Below are 22881 nucleotides of genomic sequence, written 5' to 3' on the forward strand. Positions count from 1 at the left end.
GCATTTACCTTGCGTTTTAGGAGTGGGTTTGCATTTGTTGCCTCCTGGGTGAGCACTCAGCGTGGATGCTATCGGCTGTCTTTTTGGAGGTCAGGATTTCTTAATGTGTGTCTTGCCAGAGACATTCCCGACTAGATGGAAAGTCTCTGAATGTGGAATTTTTGCTTGAGTGCAAAATAATAAAAAGCATGTGTATGTTAAAAAAGGATCAGCTTAATGGCAAATGAGCATTGGCTTACATTAATATTCTATTACAGTATAAACTTCTTTTTAATAAATTTTCTCCAGACTTTTTTTTCCCCCTCAGAATTGAACGTATTTTTCTAAGTGGCATGCCAACCTCAAGAAAGTACATATGATACATTTAATTTATGTTAAGTAAATAACGTAGACAAGCCGTTTAAAATTGTATTTTTAAGTGTAGAAATATAAACCTAAGGAAACACGTATAGTACCATATTTTGAGAAGGGAGAAAAGTGTTAGCTTTTCAGGGGCCAAAATGCCTTCTAAATATTATTCTATTTAGAAGACATTTTTAAAAAATGTGGTGTTTGATGTCAGATGGCAAGAAGGCAAACCTGAAAACCTGCAGTTTAGTTTAGAACCCAAAATTAAGCTGATATTAGAATAGAGAGTCCATGTAACAGAATAGTTTTCCTTCCCCTCACTCTCGCTAATGAGAAATGAGCCAGGGAGTGCGGCTCTCGAGAGCGCTCACCAAAGACTGACGAATTCTTGATTGGAAGCCATGCAGGCCACCCTGTGCTGTTCTATGGCCCTAATTAATACCGGACTGGGTGACATTTATGTATCAGAGCAATAAGCTAAACAGGAAACAATTTATGTCACCCAAAGCTTTTTAACAAATCGATGCAACTATTTGTAATTGCTTGTTTCACAAGATTAAAAGTGCTCAGGCCTGATCTTCGCCCATGGTTTTGTGGCCAACATGACCTGTGCTTCCGCTGTAAAAAAAGGAGAGCTGGTTATCAGCACCGACTTCCATCAAGTAATCCATATTGCTAATATTTCTGGAATTTTAATGTAGTTACAATTTATAGCCGATCAAATGTGGTTACCTAAATTGCTGTTGCTAGTAGACAGTTTAACTGTCTTTATTAATTACAGTATAATTTAATGTTTGAGTACCGGCACTTGTGTTGGTCATTTTTACAGCTAGAGCAGTTATCTGCCTTATGACAAACCATTTTAGCATTTTCAATGGAAATTTGCTAATATGATGAGTGATAAAAATGTCAAATGCTGGTAAATAATGATTATTGCTTTGGCTGAAATTAATTCTTGAAAGGCCGGTTACCTTCAAATTAACATTATAACTTGAAGCTTGTCTTCTTTTCCCCTCCCTTTATTCCTGGTATAAACCAAAAAAAAAAAAAAAAAAAAAGACCTTTGGTAATTTCAAATGGATTTATATGTATTTTGGAATGAAGCATTGAATGCCATTTTACAGCCAGAGATGTAATAAGAAAACACAGGGCTTTGTTTCTTTAAAAAATAAAATTTCATTTAAAATAAATAAAAGTAGTGCTATATCTAAAGTGATAGTTTTCTAATCCAAATATTGTCCCACAGTTAAACCAGTGTTTGTGTATGTAATTTAATTTCCTTATGTGAGTTGTCTTAAACCTTTCCTCAATTCCTGAAATGAAGGTTTGAGATCCCAACTTCACTTTTGAGTTTTGACTTAACTATAATGAAGATGAAAGAAGAAATCATGACTATTACCCACCAAAAAAAATAAAACCTAATAAGAAAGATTAATTAGACCTTTTCTTTTTTGAGGGGAGAGGTTTGCTACTATAATGAAGCTAATAGTTTGTATTGGGGTGAAATTAGTCTAAGAGTTTATGCTCTTGAAATAAATATGTAAAAAAAAGTGTTCCTGCTTTAGAACAATTCCTGAAATACAATTTAAAATATATTGTGCATCAAGTAGCAAAACCCTCAGGAATACATTATACATGGTTTGGGCTCTTCAGTTTATTAAAAGAAATGTGTGCATATTTAATTTTACCAATTATATATGCTCTAAGCAGTATTTATGTTTAAGCCTGGCATTTAAAGGAATTTCAATTAACCCTAATATTATATGCTTAGGAGCTAGATGGGAATGAAGAAGTTCAAATGTTTTACTTAATTATCAGACCAGAGGGTTTCTAGAGGGTGGCATAATTGTTAATGCAATGAGGACATTAGATTACAATCTAGTAGCAAAACCTGTATTTAAAAAAGAACAAAACTTTTCCTAATATGGACTTTCAAAAACAATGTTGAACAAGCATGTTTACAAAACTTCAGTGGATGTTTTTCTGAATGAAGGCTGCCAGGTAAATTTTAAAGTCATCTCTTGGTTTGAGTTATGTGCTCTGAATTACATACAGAAGAGTTTTGTGTTACCATGGTTTGGCCACTTAAAGTGCTGCTTTCAAAGTACTAGCAATTTAATTGTTACTGAAAGATGATGCCCTAATTCATTAATCTTTAGACCATATGCAATAGAATAATACTAAAGAGAAATAGTGAATTCTTTTACAGGCATGCAATTTTAAAATCTCAAAATCAAAAGGTTTTTTTAAATGGAGTACTTTGTTATTGGAATCCTACTTTTTTCTTCACTGAATGTAGTTATCTAGCCTAATTTTGATAGAATATTTTTATAAAATCATTTGTTCTAATCTAAGCATTTATCATTATATGCAAAAAGATTTCTTGATGAGAATATTATAGACGGTGCATGTTTTTGACATTAGCATTTTATTTGGATGACTAATCTTGCAGATGTGAAATTTTAATGAATTATTCATGAAATTGCTTTCCTCTGAAATTTTTAGTTTGCTGTTAATGCTAGTTATTAAACATTTTGTTTTTCTTTATAAAATTTGATGAAGAAAAATAAGGGTGTGCTGCCTCGAGAGAAAAGGCATCCTTTCTTTTTTCTTCTGGTTCTCTAAGTGGACACTTTCATTTTGAAATTATGAGCATAAGAGCTTCAGCCCTCTGTGGTGATGAAAGCTTTTTGTTAAGATTGGTTTTAATTCTGCGCTGGAAGCAGCTGGTGATAACCTAACGCATATGCCTAACATCCAATATCAGCAGGTCAAAAGGGAAAGAAACTTAGGCTGTGGCAACTTCTACTACCAGTGTGAACAACCAGAATTTTTATTGCATTTGAGAATGCTATATAATGTCAGTAATTAGTACTGACTACACAACATTTTTTTTATTGTCTGTATCCACAGACATGGAATGATGGAATTACAGCTGATGTCAAGGAATGAGTTTCTTTTATGCCTTATCAAAACAAAACAAAACAAAACAAAAAATCCTTGTTACTGACAGCACAAATACATGGAGTCCCATGCTCACAGTCCAGACTGTACCATTTTCATCAAGGCTTACGTGTAGCAGAGATTGCGTGAACTACACCCACAAAATGCCTTTGGAATTGTAAATCTGATTCTCAGGATAGGGGGAAAAAAAAAGCAACACCAACATTCAAAGTATCCAAAAATATCGGGATGGTATGCCATTAACCAAAAGGTACCAAAAAACTGCAAAATCCTTTTGTCAGCACATTCTTTTTTTGTGCCTCTTGGAAACGTAGCTTAGCTGGAATGTGGAAAGTAGAGGAAATACGTTTTAGTTTTTTCTTTTCTCTCATCATAAAATAGCTAGTGGTTTACATCATGTGAGGTTAAGAATCCAAGGTTTTCTTTCCTAGGTGTGACAACACGCAGGGAGCGAGGCTGGAGCTGTCTGAAGGTTGGCAGGACTGGCGGTCACTCTTCATGTACATAAGCCTTGGTATTTCATTCCACTGCTGGGCAAACGCAGCAGCCTAATGCGTCTCCCATGCACAGACCTGGGACAAGCAGGCTGAATCCTCATTCCTGACAGTGCATTTGATACATGGGACTGGCTCCCTAATGTACGCTTTCCTTTGAGGAAAAAAAAAAAGTAACAAATTGTCTTTTCATCTTGGCACCTTGTAAAGTTTTCTTTTTTTAATACAAAAGTTCGATAGCTGTGACACTCTCCATTATCAATCACTACTTCACTGATAAACTTTGAAAGTGTGACCCTGGAATTTCACCATGCAAAATATTTACTGCAGCAGGAGAAAACATTTTTAAACAACATTTTTTTTTTCTCTTTTCAAATGTATGAATGTGTTTAAGGGTAGCCAGGAAGGCAGTGGTAGGAGAAACACAACAGGGTAGGAATGTATCAAAAACCAGCTTAACGCACGCGCGCACACACACACACACACACACAAAAACCTGTACAAAATGCTCTGATCAATGAGAACAGAAAAAAAAAAATCTGTCAACTATGTTACAATTTAAAAGAAAAAAAAATTGAGTTTCTCCCTCCCACATGTCAGGAAATGTCATCCAATATTCTTAAAGCAAGGATAACTAAATAAAATACATGTGCAGCATATTCTGCAATTCCATTACATACAGTAGTTTTTTCCAAAGCTATTTTTTTTTTTTTAAGTATCGTTAATATAAAGCAGTTGCACAAAAAGCAAAGGTGTTTTGACAAACAGGTGTATGCATTTATTCCTTTTTAGGAACAGTATCTAAAAAAAGAACCGCCCTCTGCCCTCCCCCAAAAAAGACAAAGATTCACACAGACACATTGGGATATATGTACAACATAATAAACCCCATCCTAAAGAAGCGACTGGAATACCTCCAAGGGATACAGAATCAGAATTGTAAAAATCATAGTGAAGTTTGCTTGCTGTAAAGCCTGAGAATTTTTTTTTTCAGTTGGTTCTTCTGCAAGGCTGTGATACCTGCAAAGATACGTAAAACCTAATTTTTTTTCTTTTTGCTACAGTCTTTAGACTAAGCATGCAAGACATACGACTAAGTGCAACTGAGTGAAAGGTATTTTCTTTATTTTAATCATTCCCTAAAGGTTTGAACTGAGGTATGCGTACTAACAGTTTCTCATGCTGTTACCTTTACTCATGTCTAGCTACACATGCTGAGAATGAACTAATCTACCAGATTTTTATCCTCTTTTGAATACCAAACTAACCAGCAACCACTCAGTTTAGAAGCACAGGGCCCCCCTTCCCATGACCCTGTCTGGCTACTGCCTGCACATCATGAAGCTGCCTGGATAACTTTAAAAAATAAAAAACAAAACAAAACCTTGAATGACCACAGACTGCCCTTTATACAGAAAGCAGAGTGAAGCTTCAAAAGTAACTGCCAAACAAGTTTTTGTACCAAGGTTATAAGTGGACAGGAGTGTTACCCCCCCCCCTTTTTTTTTTAAATGAAAAATGTTGACCAAAGTCTAATCTGAAAAGTGGGAAAAAAAAAAAAGACAGGAGGATATATGCCAAGATAAACAAGAGTAAGGCAGTGATTATAGCACAGTCCTTAAACAAAAGTGGCATACAATTGTTCTAAAAAATTTTATTCTAGAAATACTATTATGTGGTCCAGTTTGATTGTGGAAGTTTTTCTGTTCTCTCTGAATTTTAACTGTCTCCTTTATTGGGTACATGAATTTTTAGTGGCATACATTCACTTTTTTCTTTGAGATGGGACTCCCTTCCCTGTTAGCTTCTTTAACACTGTGCCTTACTTTTATCTTCAGTAGCCCCAAAGTTTCTCTTTATATGAATGTGTTTTGGTCTCTGCAGAGGTACAAAAAACAAAAAATAAAAAAACCCAAAACCAAAAAAGCAAAAAACAAAATAACAAAAATAACTTTGGTTCCATTATCTACTTGGTCTTCTAAATTTACTCTATGATGAAGGAGCAGTTCTCTTTCTCAGGTTAGCAATAGCCTATATCTCATCATTTGCCTCTAAATTCTTTCGCCTCCTTTGATCAACAATAAGAGGATATTTGGCTTCATCAGATAAAGCATAAAACAGAACATAATTTACCTTTGTGTAATATCTTTGGTAATTTTAGAAAAAAGGTACAAAGAATATAAATTAAGCTCCAAGAGGCTTTTAAACTAAAACAAAACAAAAAAGCTACAATCCTAGATAAATAAATGAGCGACAGGAAAGTGGGTGCAGAATGGAAGTGTTTAGAGGTTCTGTGGACTGAGGTTGTACAGATCTATAACCACTATGTTTTGTATGCCGTGTTGTTTTTCCCAAAAAACCCATGGCTGAGATGAGCCCCAGTCTACTTGATGTCTTCTATTGTTAGTTTTTGATACTGGGTTGGTGTGACAATGTTGCTGAGCAAACTGAACTGCAATACAGAATCTGCACATTTGATATTAACACTTGAGCATTTGCTGAACTCAGTCCTCAACTCCCATAAAAAGTTCAATCTGAAATCTAATTTGCATTCAAACAGATTAATGCCACCAAGCACGTCTGAATTGATGTTTAAATTCAGTGCCACCACTATTTTCAGCAAAGTTGCTCAGAAAGCCAGCCTTTTGGCCATTTTGCAAACAGAGCAACTAAAGCTGTCCCTAACGACAGAGAGGCCGTGGCCCAGGGCAACCTGGTCATACAAGGGAGAGCCTTCCATGGCCATCCTGTCAGTCTAATTATTATGGGAATTTTTTTTCTCCCTGCTGCCTACGTTTCCTTGTGCTGGTAAATTGCTGTGGCTTTTTATTAAGGATGACTGCTGTAAAGAAAGAGAAAGAATTCTAAAACAACCCTCTTCCCACCCCAATACTGCTTCGTGGAATGAATCTGCATTGTTTTGAAAGTGTGTCTATTTTTTTTTTCTGTCATTCATTCTCTTCTGGCAGGACTTCACATCTGTGTGAGGACCTTCATGTGTAGAATGCAGCATTTGGGACCTTTTCGAAAAAGACCAAAACGGAATGTTCTCTGACTTTAGAGAAAACATGGTGATGTCTGAAGGAAAATGGAATGAGTGACAGAAAACTATGAACGAGAAATGACATTCAGCTTTGTATAATAAAAACACCTATTAACATTCATCACAAGGTACAGAAACTTTTACGCCTCCAAGAGGCCATGGGCCCAAATGGAGGCCTGAGGTCAGAACTTAAAATGGTAGAGTAGGTAGAGTAGAAGCAAAAAAAAAAAAAAAAAGGCAATACATTAAAAAGTTTGGGATAATTATTTTAACCCCTCCCCCCAGTACACACACAAAGGCCTTCCCCATCCCAACTGGAAGAAAAAAAAAACACCCAAAAACAAACAAACAAAAACAAACCCAAAACAAAAACCAAAATGGAGTAAAGGCAGTGATAATCAACATGCAGTACTGTGCAAATAGGTCGTCCATTGGAATCCTTAAATTCTGGGCAAAGGCTTGGTCTGCAGCTTAGGTGTACATGCTCAAGTGGGTGTCCTCGGCATCCAGCATCGGCAGGACTGCAGTTCAAAGTCTGCTGCTAAAAGTGAATCAGTTTAGCAAATTTACAACACTGATGTTGACTGTTAAGAGAGGAAAATCCCAAGTACCAAACAAGTCCATCCAATGCACAGAGTACAAATTCCTTTTTTCAACAAAAAGTAGAAAAATCAAAAATACTCCCAAATGGGATTCTTGATGGCACTAAGAGTTAACACATTTCAGAGTTGTCAAAATGTAGTGAAGATCCTCCAGACTGTACAACAAATGGAGAACAGCTTCACTGCTAACTTTTGACGTGTTTTGTTTTTTCCCGATCTTCACTCTCGGGGCTCGCTGGCCCCCACCTTCACTCCATGTCCTCATTTACTGGCTCATCTTCGTAATCTCTGTCGTGATCAAAATCTGGACTGTGGTTGGCCGTTGTCACCAAGGAGAGCGGCCCTTCAGCTTCCTCTGGATCGAGCGGCTCTTCTTTGACGTGTACAGGATGCCTGGAAAAGCAAGAAAAGGTTCAGAGATGGGATTATTTGACATTAAGCAACTGGGACGTGTTTCTTGGGCAACAAAGAGCCACACTCTAGGAGCATACTGTCCAATATGGTAGCTTGGTGGCTGTTTAAGTGAACATTAATTAAAATTTAATATAATTTAAAATTCATTTCCTCAGTTGCAATAGCTACCTTTCAAACACTCAAGGGCAACACATGGCTAGTGGCTACTGTGCTGGACAGCGCCGGAGAGAGACCAGTCACATGATCATGGGAAACTTTTTTTGGACAGTGCTCTAGAAGGATTTAAGGCCAAGAGAAGGGGAATCCTGGGCAGAGGCTTTTCTTCCTTGGTGGAACTAGCTCCTCTTCCTGTAATTTGCATACCAATCACCTGGGGGTCTCCTTAAAACACAGCTTGTGAATCCCTAAGTCTAGGGCAGAGCCTGAGACTCTGCATCTCTAACAAGTTCCCCGGAGATGCTGCTGGTGCAAGAACTATACTTTTGAGTACCAGATGCCACAGACCCCTTAGTGGCATCCTGGGTAGATGAATGCAAATCTTCAAATAATTATGTGCAATGAGAATGTGTACTACAACGGTGGACCGTGCGGCCCACTGAGTGCAGGAGGTTGGGCTAATAACGGCTTGCTGTGTGTTCTGCTTTGCTAGTTAACATGCAGAACCTGTGAAAGAACTCTCCCGAGGACTACCCCAAGCAAGGTTCCATCATTAATCAACTTCAAGCAAACACAGCAAAGAGACACCATGATACATGCTGGAAACTCCAAATTAATGCATATTTTTTTACAAACTGTCAATAAGACAAGAAAAGCCCTGCCAGGAAACACAAATGGAGAGGAAAAGGCTCGCTCAACACAACAATATGATAAGAAAGCAGAGCCCCAATCAGAATAATAACGCTGTCAGCTGTAAACAAGACAAAACACGAGGGCCGGCTGGTAGCGGCCATGGGGACGGGCAGTGGCGATGAGATCTGCCAACTTCCTCATTATGGCCCAGCGCATGGTTCACGCGACGGGGACCGCCGGGGCTGCAGCGATCACACACCACGGCTCTGAAGACAACTGAGAAACGCTGTTCGTAAATCATATTTACCACTGATTCTTTGCAAATACAAATTACTTTTTGTTGCAGGGCTTTTGATATGTAAAAGAACCACTCAATTAAAAAAAAAAAAGTCCCATCTGGGGGAAAGGCTGTAGAAGGGAGGATTTTTTTAATTGACATTATAAGTATTAGTAATAAGAGGTGGTGCTGGGGATGGTTGGCTTTCTAAATAATTGATGTAGTATGCAAACCCCAAAGGCCGTGCGAACCATTTAAAAACAAACAGAGGAGTGCGTTGGACTGCCCTGGAAGACAGGGACCTTCAGAAAACCAATTGCCTCTAAAATTAGCATAGCGTACAGAGAGTTGGGGGGAGGGGGGATAGATGTCAAGATAAAAAGCGTTAAAAAACACCACCATATTCTTTAAAACTCTCTGCAAAATAGAATATAGAAAAACGGTACAAAGTACATTTTACAATTGGTTCTCCATCAATCTTTATGGTTTTTTTTTTTAAAGCAGTCCTATTTATCTGTATGACCCCCTCAGAACTCCTGGTTCAAAAATTAAGAATTTCATGGAAGTCACAGCAGAGTGCGAAACCAAGTGCACAGCTTGTGAAGCCACCCGCGGTAAGATCCCATATATTCTTTTGGGAAGAACTAGGTGTACTGATTATTCCTTTAAAAAAAAAATCAATAAATCCTAATTAAGGTGGTTTTTTGGTGCTTTTTTTGCCCATCCTCTTGTACGTGGGGTAATATTTTTACATATTATCAACATAAGTGTTGGTTACAATGACAATTTTTATGGCTGTATGATTACATTCTGTTGACACATGTCATTCCCTTAACACTGGGCATTTTGTGGTTGTCTTTCCTTCTCTTTTTGCTATTTATACAATACAGAGATCATTTTTATCCACTAATCTTTCTGCTTCTGTTAATTTACCTCCTTAGGATGTATTTTTAAAAAATGGAATTGTTGGAGCCAAGGCCAAAGCATCTTTATGGTTCTTATGATTTATTGTGATACTAATTTCCAAAGGGGCTATATCAATTTAGATACAACCTCATTAGCACCAAATATTATCTTTTAAATTCTTTTGTTGCTTAACAGGTATGAGGTGAGATCAGGCTGCTTTAAATTGCATTTCTTAGATTACTGATAAAGGTAAACATTTGTTCCTGTTTCAGTTTCATATTTTCTCTGTTGAGAATTTATTTCATAAATTACCTCCTTTATCTCTTTGATCACATGGTTCTATTGACGTTCACTGGACAAGAATCTGCCGTGTTTTACTTAAGTCATATATTCAAGTTCAATTGGGGTTTTCGAGACCAACATTTACCTACTTTCATTTTTTAAAAATTATTAGATTTAAGAATCTTTTCCAGTTTACAAACTTGAATTTGATGATGTAAGGCTTGGGAGACAAATGGGGGGAGAGGGGGATCCCTAGAAACTATACAGTCTTAATGAAGTTCTTGCTTTATAATTTTAGACCTTGACAAATGTTTTACTAGGCAAAAAGACAAATCGCTGTGTAAACACTGTTTACATTAGGGAATATTTTGTTTTTTTTTAATCCCCCCTATCTGCAGTCAAAATTTACTATTTACTACCCCAAAACACAGGTTACTGCCTTGTCAAGGCATGCTGGATGGATCACAGTGCCCTATATGCAGCGTGGGGCCCCAACAAATGCAACCTAACAACTCCACCAGGTCACATAGTAAAGGCTTTTTAAAACTCCAGAGAAATGAAATTCAATTATAGGACATTTCTTGACTAGCAGACACACCCTGGGGTGTGGCAAAAGTAGTACAGGCATATAGTGCTTCAGAGAATGAAATGGAAGGGATTTCCATGCAAGATACACTGCAGCAAGGAGGCAGACTAAGATCCTGGACTTGACACACAGCCAGCATCTCCTAGGACCTGGAGCTGCACGGCGCACCTTCTTCCCCTTACAGGCCTCCCCTACTTCCAAAGGACCGTCACTGAAAAACTGCAAAACCACACATCCCTTCCCCTTGCATCTGAGTAATTCCTTTGTGCAGACACTCTGGAAACATAAGTTTTTGTTTGTGGGAGGGGGGGAGTGGGACACCCACAGCATGGAGCATTTTGCTTTGTAGCTTCTTTAGCTCCTATCAGGATAAAAGTGTAATGTCCCAAAACCATAATTATGTGACTACTTTCTAGTGTTTCAAAAGAGAAATGAACTGTAGTGGTAAAAGGGTGAGAATGAAGAGTTCTGTTTCTAACATCACATACTAGCTGGATTGCCATACTAACAAGGTGCTTTAAACCTTGCTGTAAAGTTTAAGTTTAAGGCTTGATTTACTATTTATTTCAATAGACTAGAACAGTTAAAAAAACAATTTGCATCATAGCAGGGTAATGCATATTGGAAAAGAAATGAAAACCATGTCATTATAGAATTCACTTAATGGAAATATGGGGTCAGTAAGAGTAACTGTTGATGACACTGATAAGCAGGCATAGGGAATCTGCTGTTGACATATAATTACATTTTGCAAACAGCGTCAATCTGTGAGATTTGAGCAACATATTACATGCATTTTGATGTCTATATAGGGTTTCTTTTTTAAAAAAGGGGGGCAGTTGAAATCTTTGTATCATTAAAAAATATGATGAATGCTATAAAACACAGCTTTTGGTAATACTGTGGTTAATTCAAAGTTTTTAAACAAATTAACTTTACAGTGACTTTATTTTTGTACAGCAAAATTAGTATCACCCTAAACTGTAGCCTGTGAGGATTTTATCCAAATATCTTTCTTTTTTTGTTGCTTTCTGAACCTTTGTATTAAAGAACAGAGATAACACATCAACAAAACCTTTGAGCTCTTAAAGATTATGAGAGGTATTATCTCTCCCATACAGTAACTTCAGACATTTTCACTCTAATGAGCATTTCTTAAAAAGCTTACATTTGCTCTGAATTTCCTCAATATCTGAGTAAACGCTCCTGCCACAACAATGATTTAAAGATGAACACTATTGTGATAAAGTCAGAAACACGAGGTTGCTTGAAATAGAATGGGTGAAATATGGCAGCAACGGTGTAAACGATAAACACATTCTTAAACTGTTGTGAAGTAAATGCTAAGAGACTGTACACATAAATTAAAAACGATTATTTTCATCTTTAAAGATCCTTTTCAAAGCACTTTGGACATGGAATTCAAATGCTAGAAAATCACATTCAGATCCCACAAACACTCCCATTATGCTGCAGGTAACACTTTTTTCCCTTTTATTCTGTGCCAATTCTGTTCCTAATTGCTATAGGTCAAATTTTCTATTACGATCATTCAAGTTATCTTAAAGTAAGATGCTGGTGAGAAATTCACCAAGAATGTATAGAAAAGTAGCCTTTTCTAGGAGCTGACAGTATTATAGACATAGGCTTATTCCTTTAAAGTGGACAATGGTTTTGAGAAAGCTTCCTAAAAAACGATAAAAACAAGAGCCTGTCATTCCACAGCATCCTCCTCAAAACCCAGCATCTGGGGTAATGTGGTTTCTTTTTTGTGTTACATTTTTTTCTGGGAGGGAGGGGGTTATTTATAGCTGCACCACTTACCGCCCATCACCCACCCTCCCAGGGCATCGCAGCCTCAGCCTTCCCAGTCTGCCCAGCCCTGGCGCCATTCGCATTCAACATGGACGGCCCTCGCCCATCACTTCATTCAGTTATATGTGCGCTCATTATCCTGCCGTCTGCTGCTATAATGCTCCTATTAATTTTCCTTTTGATATTTTAAGAGCAATCTATAAATCATGCCGCCTTTCATTTATGCCATCATTAATGCTTGGTAATAATGCTGCAGTGTCACGTTTGCAGTTAAGCCTATCACACAACCAAGTAAACAACTGTCTCTTTCTCCCTGCTAGGTCTAGTATGCCTGAGTGTTAAACAAATGGCAAACTTTTTCATAGAGCTGTATTGTAATTTTAGGAGGAAAAAGTAATGTGGCTCAAATAATGGCCTGAGATGCAAAGAGATTAAAAAAAAAGCAAATGCATTATCCCTTTTCATTGCTGCGTGCACTTGTAGGACTGAATGAGGCCGATTGCTTTTATGAGAAAGTTAGTAAATGGTACTCTGTGCATTAACTGAGCTGAACATCTATAGAAGCAGAAACATCTACCTGAGCTCTAAGAAATCAGAAATGACAGAAAAGGCTACAGGAGAAGGACTTGTGTGCACATAAAACAGGGAGACTGGAGAGGGAAGGCAAAGGCCTTTTGGACAGAGCGTACTTACACAGCTTGCATAGGGGATCTGCCTGGACTGCTGTCACTCTCGTTGCTGTTGGTATGCTCCATTGCCCCATTCAACTCTTCCCGTATGGCGCTGGCTAAGTTGCCCAGAGTGGGATTTCCCATGGAAGCGGTAGTGTATAGAGGTATGCTGTTCTCAGCCATCGAAGCCTGCCACCAACCAAGAAAAATGTATGAAGACAGAGGGTACGCCTAGACAGGGCATCTTTAAATTATGGGCCTATGGAATCATTGCCAGTTTAAGGTCACTGTAGTGTGGGTAGTGAATATAAGTTTCTAATAGTTGTAGAAGGATTTTGTTTTAAATGCAAGTGATGTGGCATGTGTTCCAGTCTTGGTTTTGAGAAACTAGCTGGGGGGACCCAAAGCATCCAGGTGAGGAAGGATTCACTCAGCCCTGCCTGGTAAAGTCACAGGTTTACATGAAGCTATCTAATAGAAAGCTTAGGTTTGATGCTTCCTTTCCAAGAGGAACTGAATATTTCCAGATTACCGTGACAAAGAATGGAATTTTCATTTCTTCATCCATTTTGATGATTCTACTATTGGATATTAGAGATGTGATCAGATTATTACAGCTGCATAGCTCAAACTTATGAGAACTTCCATAAACATTTACCTCTGAGAGCCTACAGAAAAGAGATTATAGAATTGGAATCGATTTTTATCTTTCCCCTTCCTCATTTCTGTTTTAATGATTTTTCGAATCTGTTTAGTGTAGTTTGAGATAACTGGTTGAAGGTGATACAGACCAATCACATGGAATTTTAGGATTGGAAAAAATCCCTGGCAAAAGAAGATCTAAATCTTATTTTTTTGGCACTTAAGTACATCCATATCAAAGGTGACAAAGTCACTCCAAATGATTGTCAGCAAAAAGCTGTGAAAATAGGAGGCGCAAAAAGAAATCTTGAACTCTATGATGGGATATTGTTTACTTACTGTCCTACTGCATTTGAATAAAATGACCACCCACTCTGAAAGGAAGGCAACTGTCAACATCACTGGATTCAAGTATCTATATTTGTTTCATTTGGGTAGTAATTATGACCCAGTGACTTTTTATTTTATTAAAGAGGACAGACTTTAAAAAATTGGCAGCTGTAATTAGACCAAGATTAATCAAAACTGTCCTCTTGCAGACTATACGATGCCTGGTTTTCCATCCTAATGAGAAAAAAAGTACCAACACAAAACAATATGGCATGGTGACTTTAGTTGGCCACTCATATAAGAGTCCAAAATATTCTAGAAATCCTGGCTCTCAAGAGAAAACAGGAGCCAAAAACAAAGAAAGGTTGCAGAGCTGGGCTACAGGAAGTCTGCTCATGAACAATAATTGCAGCCTCATTCGTGGTGCAAACCCTAAAGCCAGATGCCTTGTAGACAGATGTCCCGTGTTGAAAGATCAACACATCGGCTAGTGGATTGTTTCCAAGTCAGGCCCTCTGCAAGGCCACTGCTCCTCCTTCCCTCTACTTCTGAATTTCTGGAACTGCCTTCTTTAAAAGTTTAAAAAAAAAAAAGCTTTTTAATTTTCCAGATGTGGTGAGCTCATTTTGATAAGCAAATCTGAGCATTCCCCATTGTCCTAGAGTTTGTCAAAGAATTTGGTATCAACTACTTTTTCCTACATAGGTCTCCTGTGTTTGCAGTAAACCATTTTCTTTGTTTTTGGCAGCGCAAGGAACAAAAGCCATTGACGGAATTATTATTTTTTTCTTTTTATTGCAGGTGGACAAGCATTTTATTAACTGCCTTTTATTTGAGAGAACCCAGTAGTCATGTGACTCCCAGTTAGGGAAGTTCTGCTGGGCCATCATCCAAGCCCGTTTCTCCTGAAAACATCTACAAGGTCAGCTCTCCCAAGATTATTTTACTATTACATGCCAGAACATGGGCAAAAATGGGACCATCTCTAGCTTGGTATTTTAGCAACTTCTCAAGTCAAAAATTGAGAAGACAAAACAAATATTTTCAGAAGGCAATCATTTCTCAAAAAACGGAAGTCCAGTTGAAAAACACTAAGTGAATTTTACCTGTCAGTAGGTTTCACAGGTAACCTATCAGCAGGAGAAAACAACAACCACCTGTCTAGGTTACCTGTGAATGAGGGGGTTTCCAGGATGCAGGACTTTTAAGCGTTAAAAGCAGGAAAGTGACAGGCAAACTGTGCTGAGTTGGTTATCCTATAGACAGGGCAGCCTTCTTGTTATCCTTGGCTCCTGAAGTTTTCTAGGTCAAGGCCATTTCTGATTGAGGCTGGATTATAAAACATGGCCCAAAGCCCAACGATCACAGTGGTGAAAGGCATCCTTCCAAAAGGCAAGCACTTACACTGATCCCTTGGTTTTCAGACAAGAAAGGTGTACGTGAAGAAAAACCAGGCTTGTCCCTTCTGTCATTTAAAAAATTGTTCACATGGGCTGCCAAGAGAACCTGGTACCTGACACCTAATATAGCTTCTTGAAAACTCTTTGCTGAATGAGTGATCAAAGCAACCCTTGCAAGGTTAGAAAAATTTTCATTGACTACTTATGCTAACAAAGTGGTTCTTTTTTTAGAGTTCAGGTCCACTTAGAAGCAGGTGTGTTACAATTTTTATAATGGAATTAATTATATAAACGGTCTCATGTACAGCATGTGGCTTCCTATCAAACTGGCACCTCTGCCAAAAAAACGAAGGTGCTTAAGTAATGGTACAGAAGCTTGTAAGTGTTGTCACTCCCAGAACGTTAACTACTCTGAGATCTGGTGGGGACTGGGCGAGGGAGTCTATAAATATGGAGCTTTATGGTTACCCTTAGTTACTCTACTTTTTCAGAGCATAATGCAATCTGTCCCAAGTCCCATGTTTTATTTCTGTAGTGGATTTTGCTGTCGTATTTTATATATTGTATATCACGGATTATATTGCTCTAGTATTTTTTTTTAAGAGATTGCTCCACTATTATTTTTACTTGCCTCAAAAAAATGGAAAGTGGTGATAAAGGACAGGAAGGCCTGCTGGTAGAATCCTTATTTAATTTGTTTAGCAGGAAGTTTTCTTATGACACAGTCTACTAATTTATGAAGGACAAGGAAAATATTCACTCCTCAAATCAGGAATTTATATTAATGTATTCACCTTGCCTCAATAGGGACACACAGTGTTCTTGGAAAAGAGCAGACAAATTTTGGGCTAAGACAGGAAATGCAGAAGATGCCCAACTCAAATGTTTTAGAGATGAAACATGAACTGTTCTGTAACGATAAAGCATACTAAGTGAAATTAGTCACATAGCTAAGAGAATTCAGAGGATGGAGGCTAGTTACTGCCCTTTTTTTTTTTTTGCCTTTCAGCCTCATGAACGTAAAATGTGCCTGTATCTTAATACTATTCCAGCTAAAGCAGCCTGTAAATTCATACTTCACAAGACTCCAGGGAAAATAAGTTACTAATGAATGGTATTTACAGTGGTGGCATCTAAGCGTGCTTTCATTTGCTTTTCTAAAGTTACTGTATAAACTGCAAGTAATTAAAAGCAACGCAGAAAGTAGTTTCTCCTATTAAATTTGGTTTGGGCTAAAAATAAATAAATGTAATTACTAAAATGGTAAGCTCAGTGAATTTGCCTCTGAACTGTAACTGTGTATAAGACATATCATCCATTTTGGGATTGGGAGCCTTAAGCAACTGCTGAGTGATCTGAGAAAACAATTCTGTAGGCACAGAGTAGGTGCTCAGTAAATATTTGTTTAATGAGTCGAGAGAACCAGGGCGCCCATCATAGCCTGTTCCCATTAAGCAGAGTTTGGCAAGCACATTTTTTTTTCATTATTATCCTCTACGGTGCCCTTCAGAGGGCCTCAAACCACTGTACTATCTAAGAGCCAACTTGTGGGTGATATCACCCCAGTGAAGTTGTACACCATAACGGTCTGCACTGATACTGAAATACAAATGCCAGATTTATCTTTAGAATACTTCATTAAGAAGTTATCCAAAGTTCCTTGGCCTGTCTTCTGCAACAGTTGGGGCAGGGTCAAGAACAACAGAACCCCTGGCCAAAAGGATTCTGCTTACCTACAAACTCTGCAGGGGGCTGATGCCTTTACTGGGCCGTAGCTGGGGAGGAGCAGGGCACCAGGCCTGCCCTGGCAGCTCCTATTTGGGTGGTAATCTCACTCCTGCTTCACAACTAGTGTCTTCATCCCCCAGCAGTGTTGGTTACGTAATAAGTGCTTGGTTTCTCGGTAGGAAACAAACATTCTGTGTGCTTATTATGTAATCTGGAGCAATCTGCTCAAAACCTAAAGAGTTTTTCATAAACACCTCTATCGTGGAAACAAAAACATTTTGCTTTTACGAGGCAAACCAAACCCAGATCTCCAGGACAGAAGAAAAGATGCTAAAATAGACTTTTAAAGAAGAAGAAACAAAAAGCTCCGCTTTCTCTTTAAACCTGTGAACAATAGAAGGTCATGTGATGCAGTGGCCTATCATCCAGCACATTAATAGCTGTGCTAGAGTAATTACACTTGTGGTATTTTTGCCTCAAGTGAAATTCTGAAATAAGAGGATGGAAATTATGATACTGCTGATAAATATTAATAAGTGAACTTTTAATTTTTTTGCCACAATATTCAAAATGCTAAGCATCCTGCTAATGCTGAAGCAGCCCGATGTGTTTGCCTCCAGGGAGCACGATGCTTTGTGCACTTAAGAAAAAAGTTTAACGGAATTAAAATTTAATATCTAATTAGAGCGAGGCTAATATATTTTGTAATGAGTGGGGGAGACATGTGCCTCTGTTGCATGTTCGGGACAGCCGTTAATCTTACCTGTAAAGCTGCATTGAGAGGTGTGCAGTAGGCGTGGCTGCTCTGCATGTTTTTAATAAGGGAAGGGTTACTGCATGAGAGAAAGATAAAAACTCAGAGTTAAACGCAATCGAGCCCCACATTCCTAGCTAAGCTGTGTTTTAAGCTTGCTGGAGCCTTCCAAATCAGAAATTTCCTCAGTAACATCCCCTTCTCCCTCCCCCAAAAAGTTAGGTCTCCTCCCTACCCCTGCTTTTATGGGGCTCACCAGTGTTAACGCCTTTGTGGAAAGCCTTTGCCAGGGAAACTGGGTGTAAAATTCTGTCTATGTATTAATAGGCTTGGGCAATCCCTCCAGAGATTTCTGTATCACAAAATGTTAACCTCTCTGTGAATTTCTAGTAGTTTCCTGACCCAAACAGAAAAGCTGCAGACTGGGGAGTTGTGCTGGGAGTTGTCAGAGAGCTGACAGCAAGGAGGGATTCCTGAGAGTGAGCTGGAGGAATCTTAGCTCTTAAAGGCGTCATCACGATTTCGGCTCTAGAGTGGATGCTAGAGGGATGGCAGGATGGCGGGAGGACCATCTCCAAGGCACGTTTAGTGCCAAAAAAAGATGGAGAGAAGGGTCTGCCAGGGGTGGGTTGTTCTTAAGTAAGCAGGTGGTTGGCTCTAAGTCTTTTTTATCCAACCAAATCTGGGAGGGTAGGAGGAATATTTGATGCTGTCTCCATTTACTGACCAAAACGAAGACAAACAGTTTTAAGACCATCTCTGGTCCAGTAATAGTCAAAATACTAAATAATCATACACAGGAGATAGTGAGGGAAATGAGTGGCTTCCAGTAGGAAATTAGCTACATTTATCAGAGGCATTTAAAGGAAGTATCAGTGCTGTTATTAATTTCTTTCCTATGCTTGGTGCATTTTAATCATTCATTACATTTATACTATTATGCCGAGTGAGCAAATAAGAAAATATGAACCCCATATTCTAACTTGAAATAAAAGTTTCTTTTTTACTTGGAGACATTATGGGTCACGCAGAAGCGTTTATTTGTAAGGGTTCCATATGCTGCTGAATCAAAATACAACCAACATTTGCATTAAAGACGTCAAAAAAGCATTATTCAAGGCACTGGTGTTCCAAAGAGAAACGAGAGAAATACATATACAAATCACACAATTTAGTTCTGTTGCAGAAAGCCGTGGCACTGCTACTTGGTGAAATGCAAAACTACATGGGATGAGTCAACCATGCAAAGCCAAAGCAACAGCAGAAAAAAAAACAAAAGCAAGTAAAGGCTCTTACTGTGCGACAAGCTCGTCAAAGTTTTCATCGGGGCAGTATTTGCGAGGACGGCCTCGTTGAATATGGCGGCCACGTTTAAACTCTTCATCATCAACTGTCCAAAAGGACCCAAACTCATCCTCTACTCTGATAAAGCACTTATGCAGTGAGAGGTTGGTGCGAATGGCACCCTGGGATAGGAGCAGCAGCAAAGGAGATGAAGTGGCAACAAAAGGAGACGGGGTTGGGGGCAGAACAGACATCCAATACAGGGAACAGGAAAAAGAAAATAAAATGCAATAAGCATAAGCAAATGGTTTGTGAGGGTTAATATGCATTGCCACCTAAAAGCTACTAGCATGTGATGCAACAAAGACCAGCAAGCAGGGCAGGGGGACTGGTGGGCATACAAAACAGGAGGGATGAAATGCTTTTTTGCTTCCCTTAACTGAGACAACGTGAAACCAGTTCTTTGGTCTAACACCATCTAGCAGCCAAAGCCTCTACTTGTTAGCACAATCCAAGCTAGGCTAAGAAGTTCAAACATGGTGGACGTACCCACTGATCTTTTGTGGCCTTCTTTTTTGGAATTCTACTTCATCCACTGTCCATACTGCCCCTTTAACGTTTTCTACTCGCACAAAACACTTGTGAAGACTAAGATTATGACGCACTGCATTCTGCAGCAAGTATAAAAGAGAAAACATTTACATTTTCTGTAAGAAAAAGACTCCAAAAACAGTAAATTCAGCCTAACAGTCCATATTTGTAAAACCGTCCCCAATGGCTGTATCTACCACCCCTGGGTATGACCTTCTATGGTGAAGGGTGTCTTTCCCAAAAGCAATATATATATATAAAATAATTGTATTTTAGCATTTCAGTCTAGTGTCTGGTAATATCTAACCAGAAGAAATATTTTTGAACGTGCACACAAACTAGGCTTCACAGTACATATCTGAAAATCCTGTTAACTTGAATTGAAATTAAGAAAACATGTAAAGCATAAAACTGTACCTGGTGAGCCCATCTACCTCACTTAAAAAGGGGCAGCTTTTTTTTTTTTTTAAATAATCAAAGATGAAGACTGTAAAGGTTAAGATTGTTAAATATAGTTTTATTCTTGAGGGTTTCTGGTTTTTAAACTTCCATGGGTTTTCTCAGATTTATTAAGAATTCTGAATTAGATTTCACCACTGAAAGCACCACCTTGTATAGCTGACAAGATGAGGGGATGAATTGAGCCCAGTGGCAGCTATGCCTTGTCTTTCTGAATATCTATCAAAGTTGGCCCTCACTCCTGGCAAGGACCTTCATTAATTGGGAAAATGCCAAAGGAACACGTGGGTAACACTCTCAGTGGCAAAATAATGGTATTCCTGCTGCTGATGGAGTCTAAAGACACAAAGTTATTGCTGGTCATTCTTAAGCTGAGAAACCATTGACATTTATAAGGAGGTTCTAACTCAAGGGTGAGGAGTTTTTTTTAGCACCTCATCTTTCCATCAAATTTCAGGAAAATCCACAATCCTTACTGTAACAAGCAGAGCTTCATTCCTTTAGTCCTTGTGATTGAGATTTTTGTTCTACATTAAACACTGGCCATGATGGCTATAACTCAAAACACTCTTATTAGGTGGAATAAGGAGGTGACCCATGCATCACAACTCATCCACCTCAGTAAGCTCTTCATTCAATTCCAAACACGCTGCTCTTACTCAAATATTCTGCACCCCTCCTCTTCTACCACCTTGTTATACTTCTTCCACCAAAAATTATCCTTAAAGTTTACAAATCTTGATATTTTGAGTGGTGTTTCAATTTTTGGAGAGTCATAATAACTGTGTGAAGGCTCAAGCTAGATAATGCTGATTTTTGTTCTCCAAACATGGAATATTTAGAAGATAATGATAAAAAATTTTAAGGCACGGCATGATGAACTGTTCACAAGGACAAGTCACAGGATAGATTCCCAAAGAGATTTTGAGCAATATCAGCATAATTAGAGTAGCAGACATACCCAAGTGATACAGAAGGACACCCCTGATGTAGAAAGATTTGATAGAGTTTTTTTTATTTTTATTTTTATTTTTGTAAGCAAACCTAACTAAACTCTGAACTGAAACATGTTTTGGCATGTTACTGTTATACTTCGTAGGACACATTTCTTTGCCCATAAATTGGAGCTTGGACTTTTAAGTAAGCATTGCTTTTTTTTAAGCTGCACGAAGGCATAGTATAGGATGCTAAAGGATCTGTTAGGATTTAAACGTTAAGGAGACATAACTGGAAAAGAAATCACTATTTTTCCTAATCCAAATCACTGTCTAATGTTTTAAAATGATTCACCAGGGTATCAAAATATACAGTATTATAAGGTCTATAGAAGCTACTTCTGAAATAAAAACTGCTACAGATTTGGCTTGGCTAAATTGTCATGTAAAGAAAGATGCAAAGTAAAAACTTTTTATCTCCCAAGTCAGACTGAAATTTTGAGATGTTCCCACTTCCCCCATAATGCCCATATAAGATGAATGGAAATGAAAGTGTAATTTAGACAATAGATATTTATACCTGTTTGAAGCTGACAGATTTAGAATTGTGTTTAGATTTTCTTTAAAATGCTTATAAAAAAATAAAATGCTTATTTATCAAGTACTTAACTGAGGAAATGTGTTTTCTGTTTTCACTTTTGTTTACCTCCCATATAAAAGATTTTAAGGAAGTAGTGAGGAAGAAATTTATTTCAAGCAAAGCATGTTTTTCCCTTGCAGCCTATTTATAATAATGGCATATCCTAGTTATTTTGCATTTTAACTGGAACTTAGGGATTCCTGGTAGTAAAATGCAAAATAAATGTAAGAGTATACTTTATCCTCTTTTATTGCAAGAATATTAGCCTCCCAGATACTCAAAAGAGGGAAAATCCAAAAACTTGTGAGGATTCAGCTAATACAAAAGAATAACTACTAATGGAATCCACCAACCCAATGTTGGGCTGAAAAACTTCTTGGAAATAAGGTATATGCCATGTCACCCCAGGCACTGCTGAGGGCATCCAATATGGAGCTGTGACTTTTGATCTGTTGTATAGCAAATGGTGTTTTAATGAGGTTCTGTAATTCAGCAGCTACTGTTTTCCCCACGTCCTTTGTGGATCTCAGAGAGTCATCCTCTCGACTTAACCAAAACCCAACAATCTTAATAATACATATATTCTTGGATAGCGAAGCTTTTCCCACTCAATAAGTTAGTGAACTTATATCCAATCAGTGAGGGCTGATTCATTTCTCCAGGTCCCAACTGCTTAAGAAAACAAGTTTTCTATACATCCCTATAAATGTAAGTTATGTAAAAGGCCGAAAAAGCAGACGCTTTGTGTTAAGTAAAAGAACAACCTTGATAATTCAACTTTAGTATCATCTGTTCCTTTTCTCTAATTATTCCATCCAGGGAGAGACAGTTTTCCTAGTTGGCCCATCCAACCACACTGGACCCCAATTACTGGGAGTCGTCCATCTGAGCATGTCAACTACAAGGAAATTATCTTCTCAATCAAAT

General features: G+C 38.1%; 1 protein-coding gene across 17 annotated transcripts in view; it reads right to left on the reverse strand.

Moving 5' to 3' along the window:
* Positions 1-3157: 3157 nt before the first annotated feature.
* Positions 3158-22881, reverse strand: part of FOXP1 (forkhead box P1) — a 528438-nt gene continuing 508714 nt past the window's right edge. For 11 of the 17 annotated variants that reach the window (XM_058288482.2, XM_012521022.4, XM_071212158.1 and 8 more), the window contains 4 exons: positions 19879-20000; positions 18055-18124; positions 13214-13380; positions 3158-7844 (listed from right to left, as the gene is read on the reverse strand). In XM_058288482.2, coding sequence (XP_058144465.1) covers positions 7700-7844; positions 13214-13380; positions 18055-18124; positions 19879-20000 — 504 coding nt within the window. In that variant the 3' untranslated portion in view covers positions 3158-7699. The remainder of the gene's footprint in view (positions 7845-13213; positions 13381-18054; positions 18125-19878; positions 20001-22881) is intronic. The other 6 variants (XM_012521023.4, XM_058288483.2, XM_058288484.2 and 3 more) reach the window with 1 other exon arrangement.

The sequence above is a fragment of the Dasypus novemcinctus genome, chromosome 26 (genome assembly GCF_030445035.2).
Source record: "Dasypus novemcinctus isolate mDasNov1 chromosome 26, mDasNov1.1.hap2, whole genome shotgun sequence".
NCBI lineage: Eukaryota > Metazoa > Chordata > Mammalia > Cingulata > Dasypodidae > Dasypus > Dasypus novemcinctus.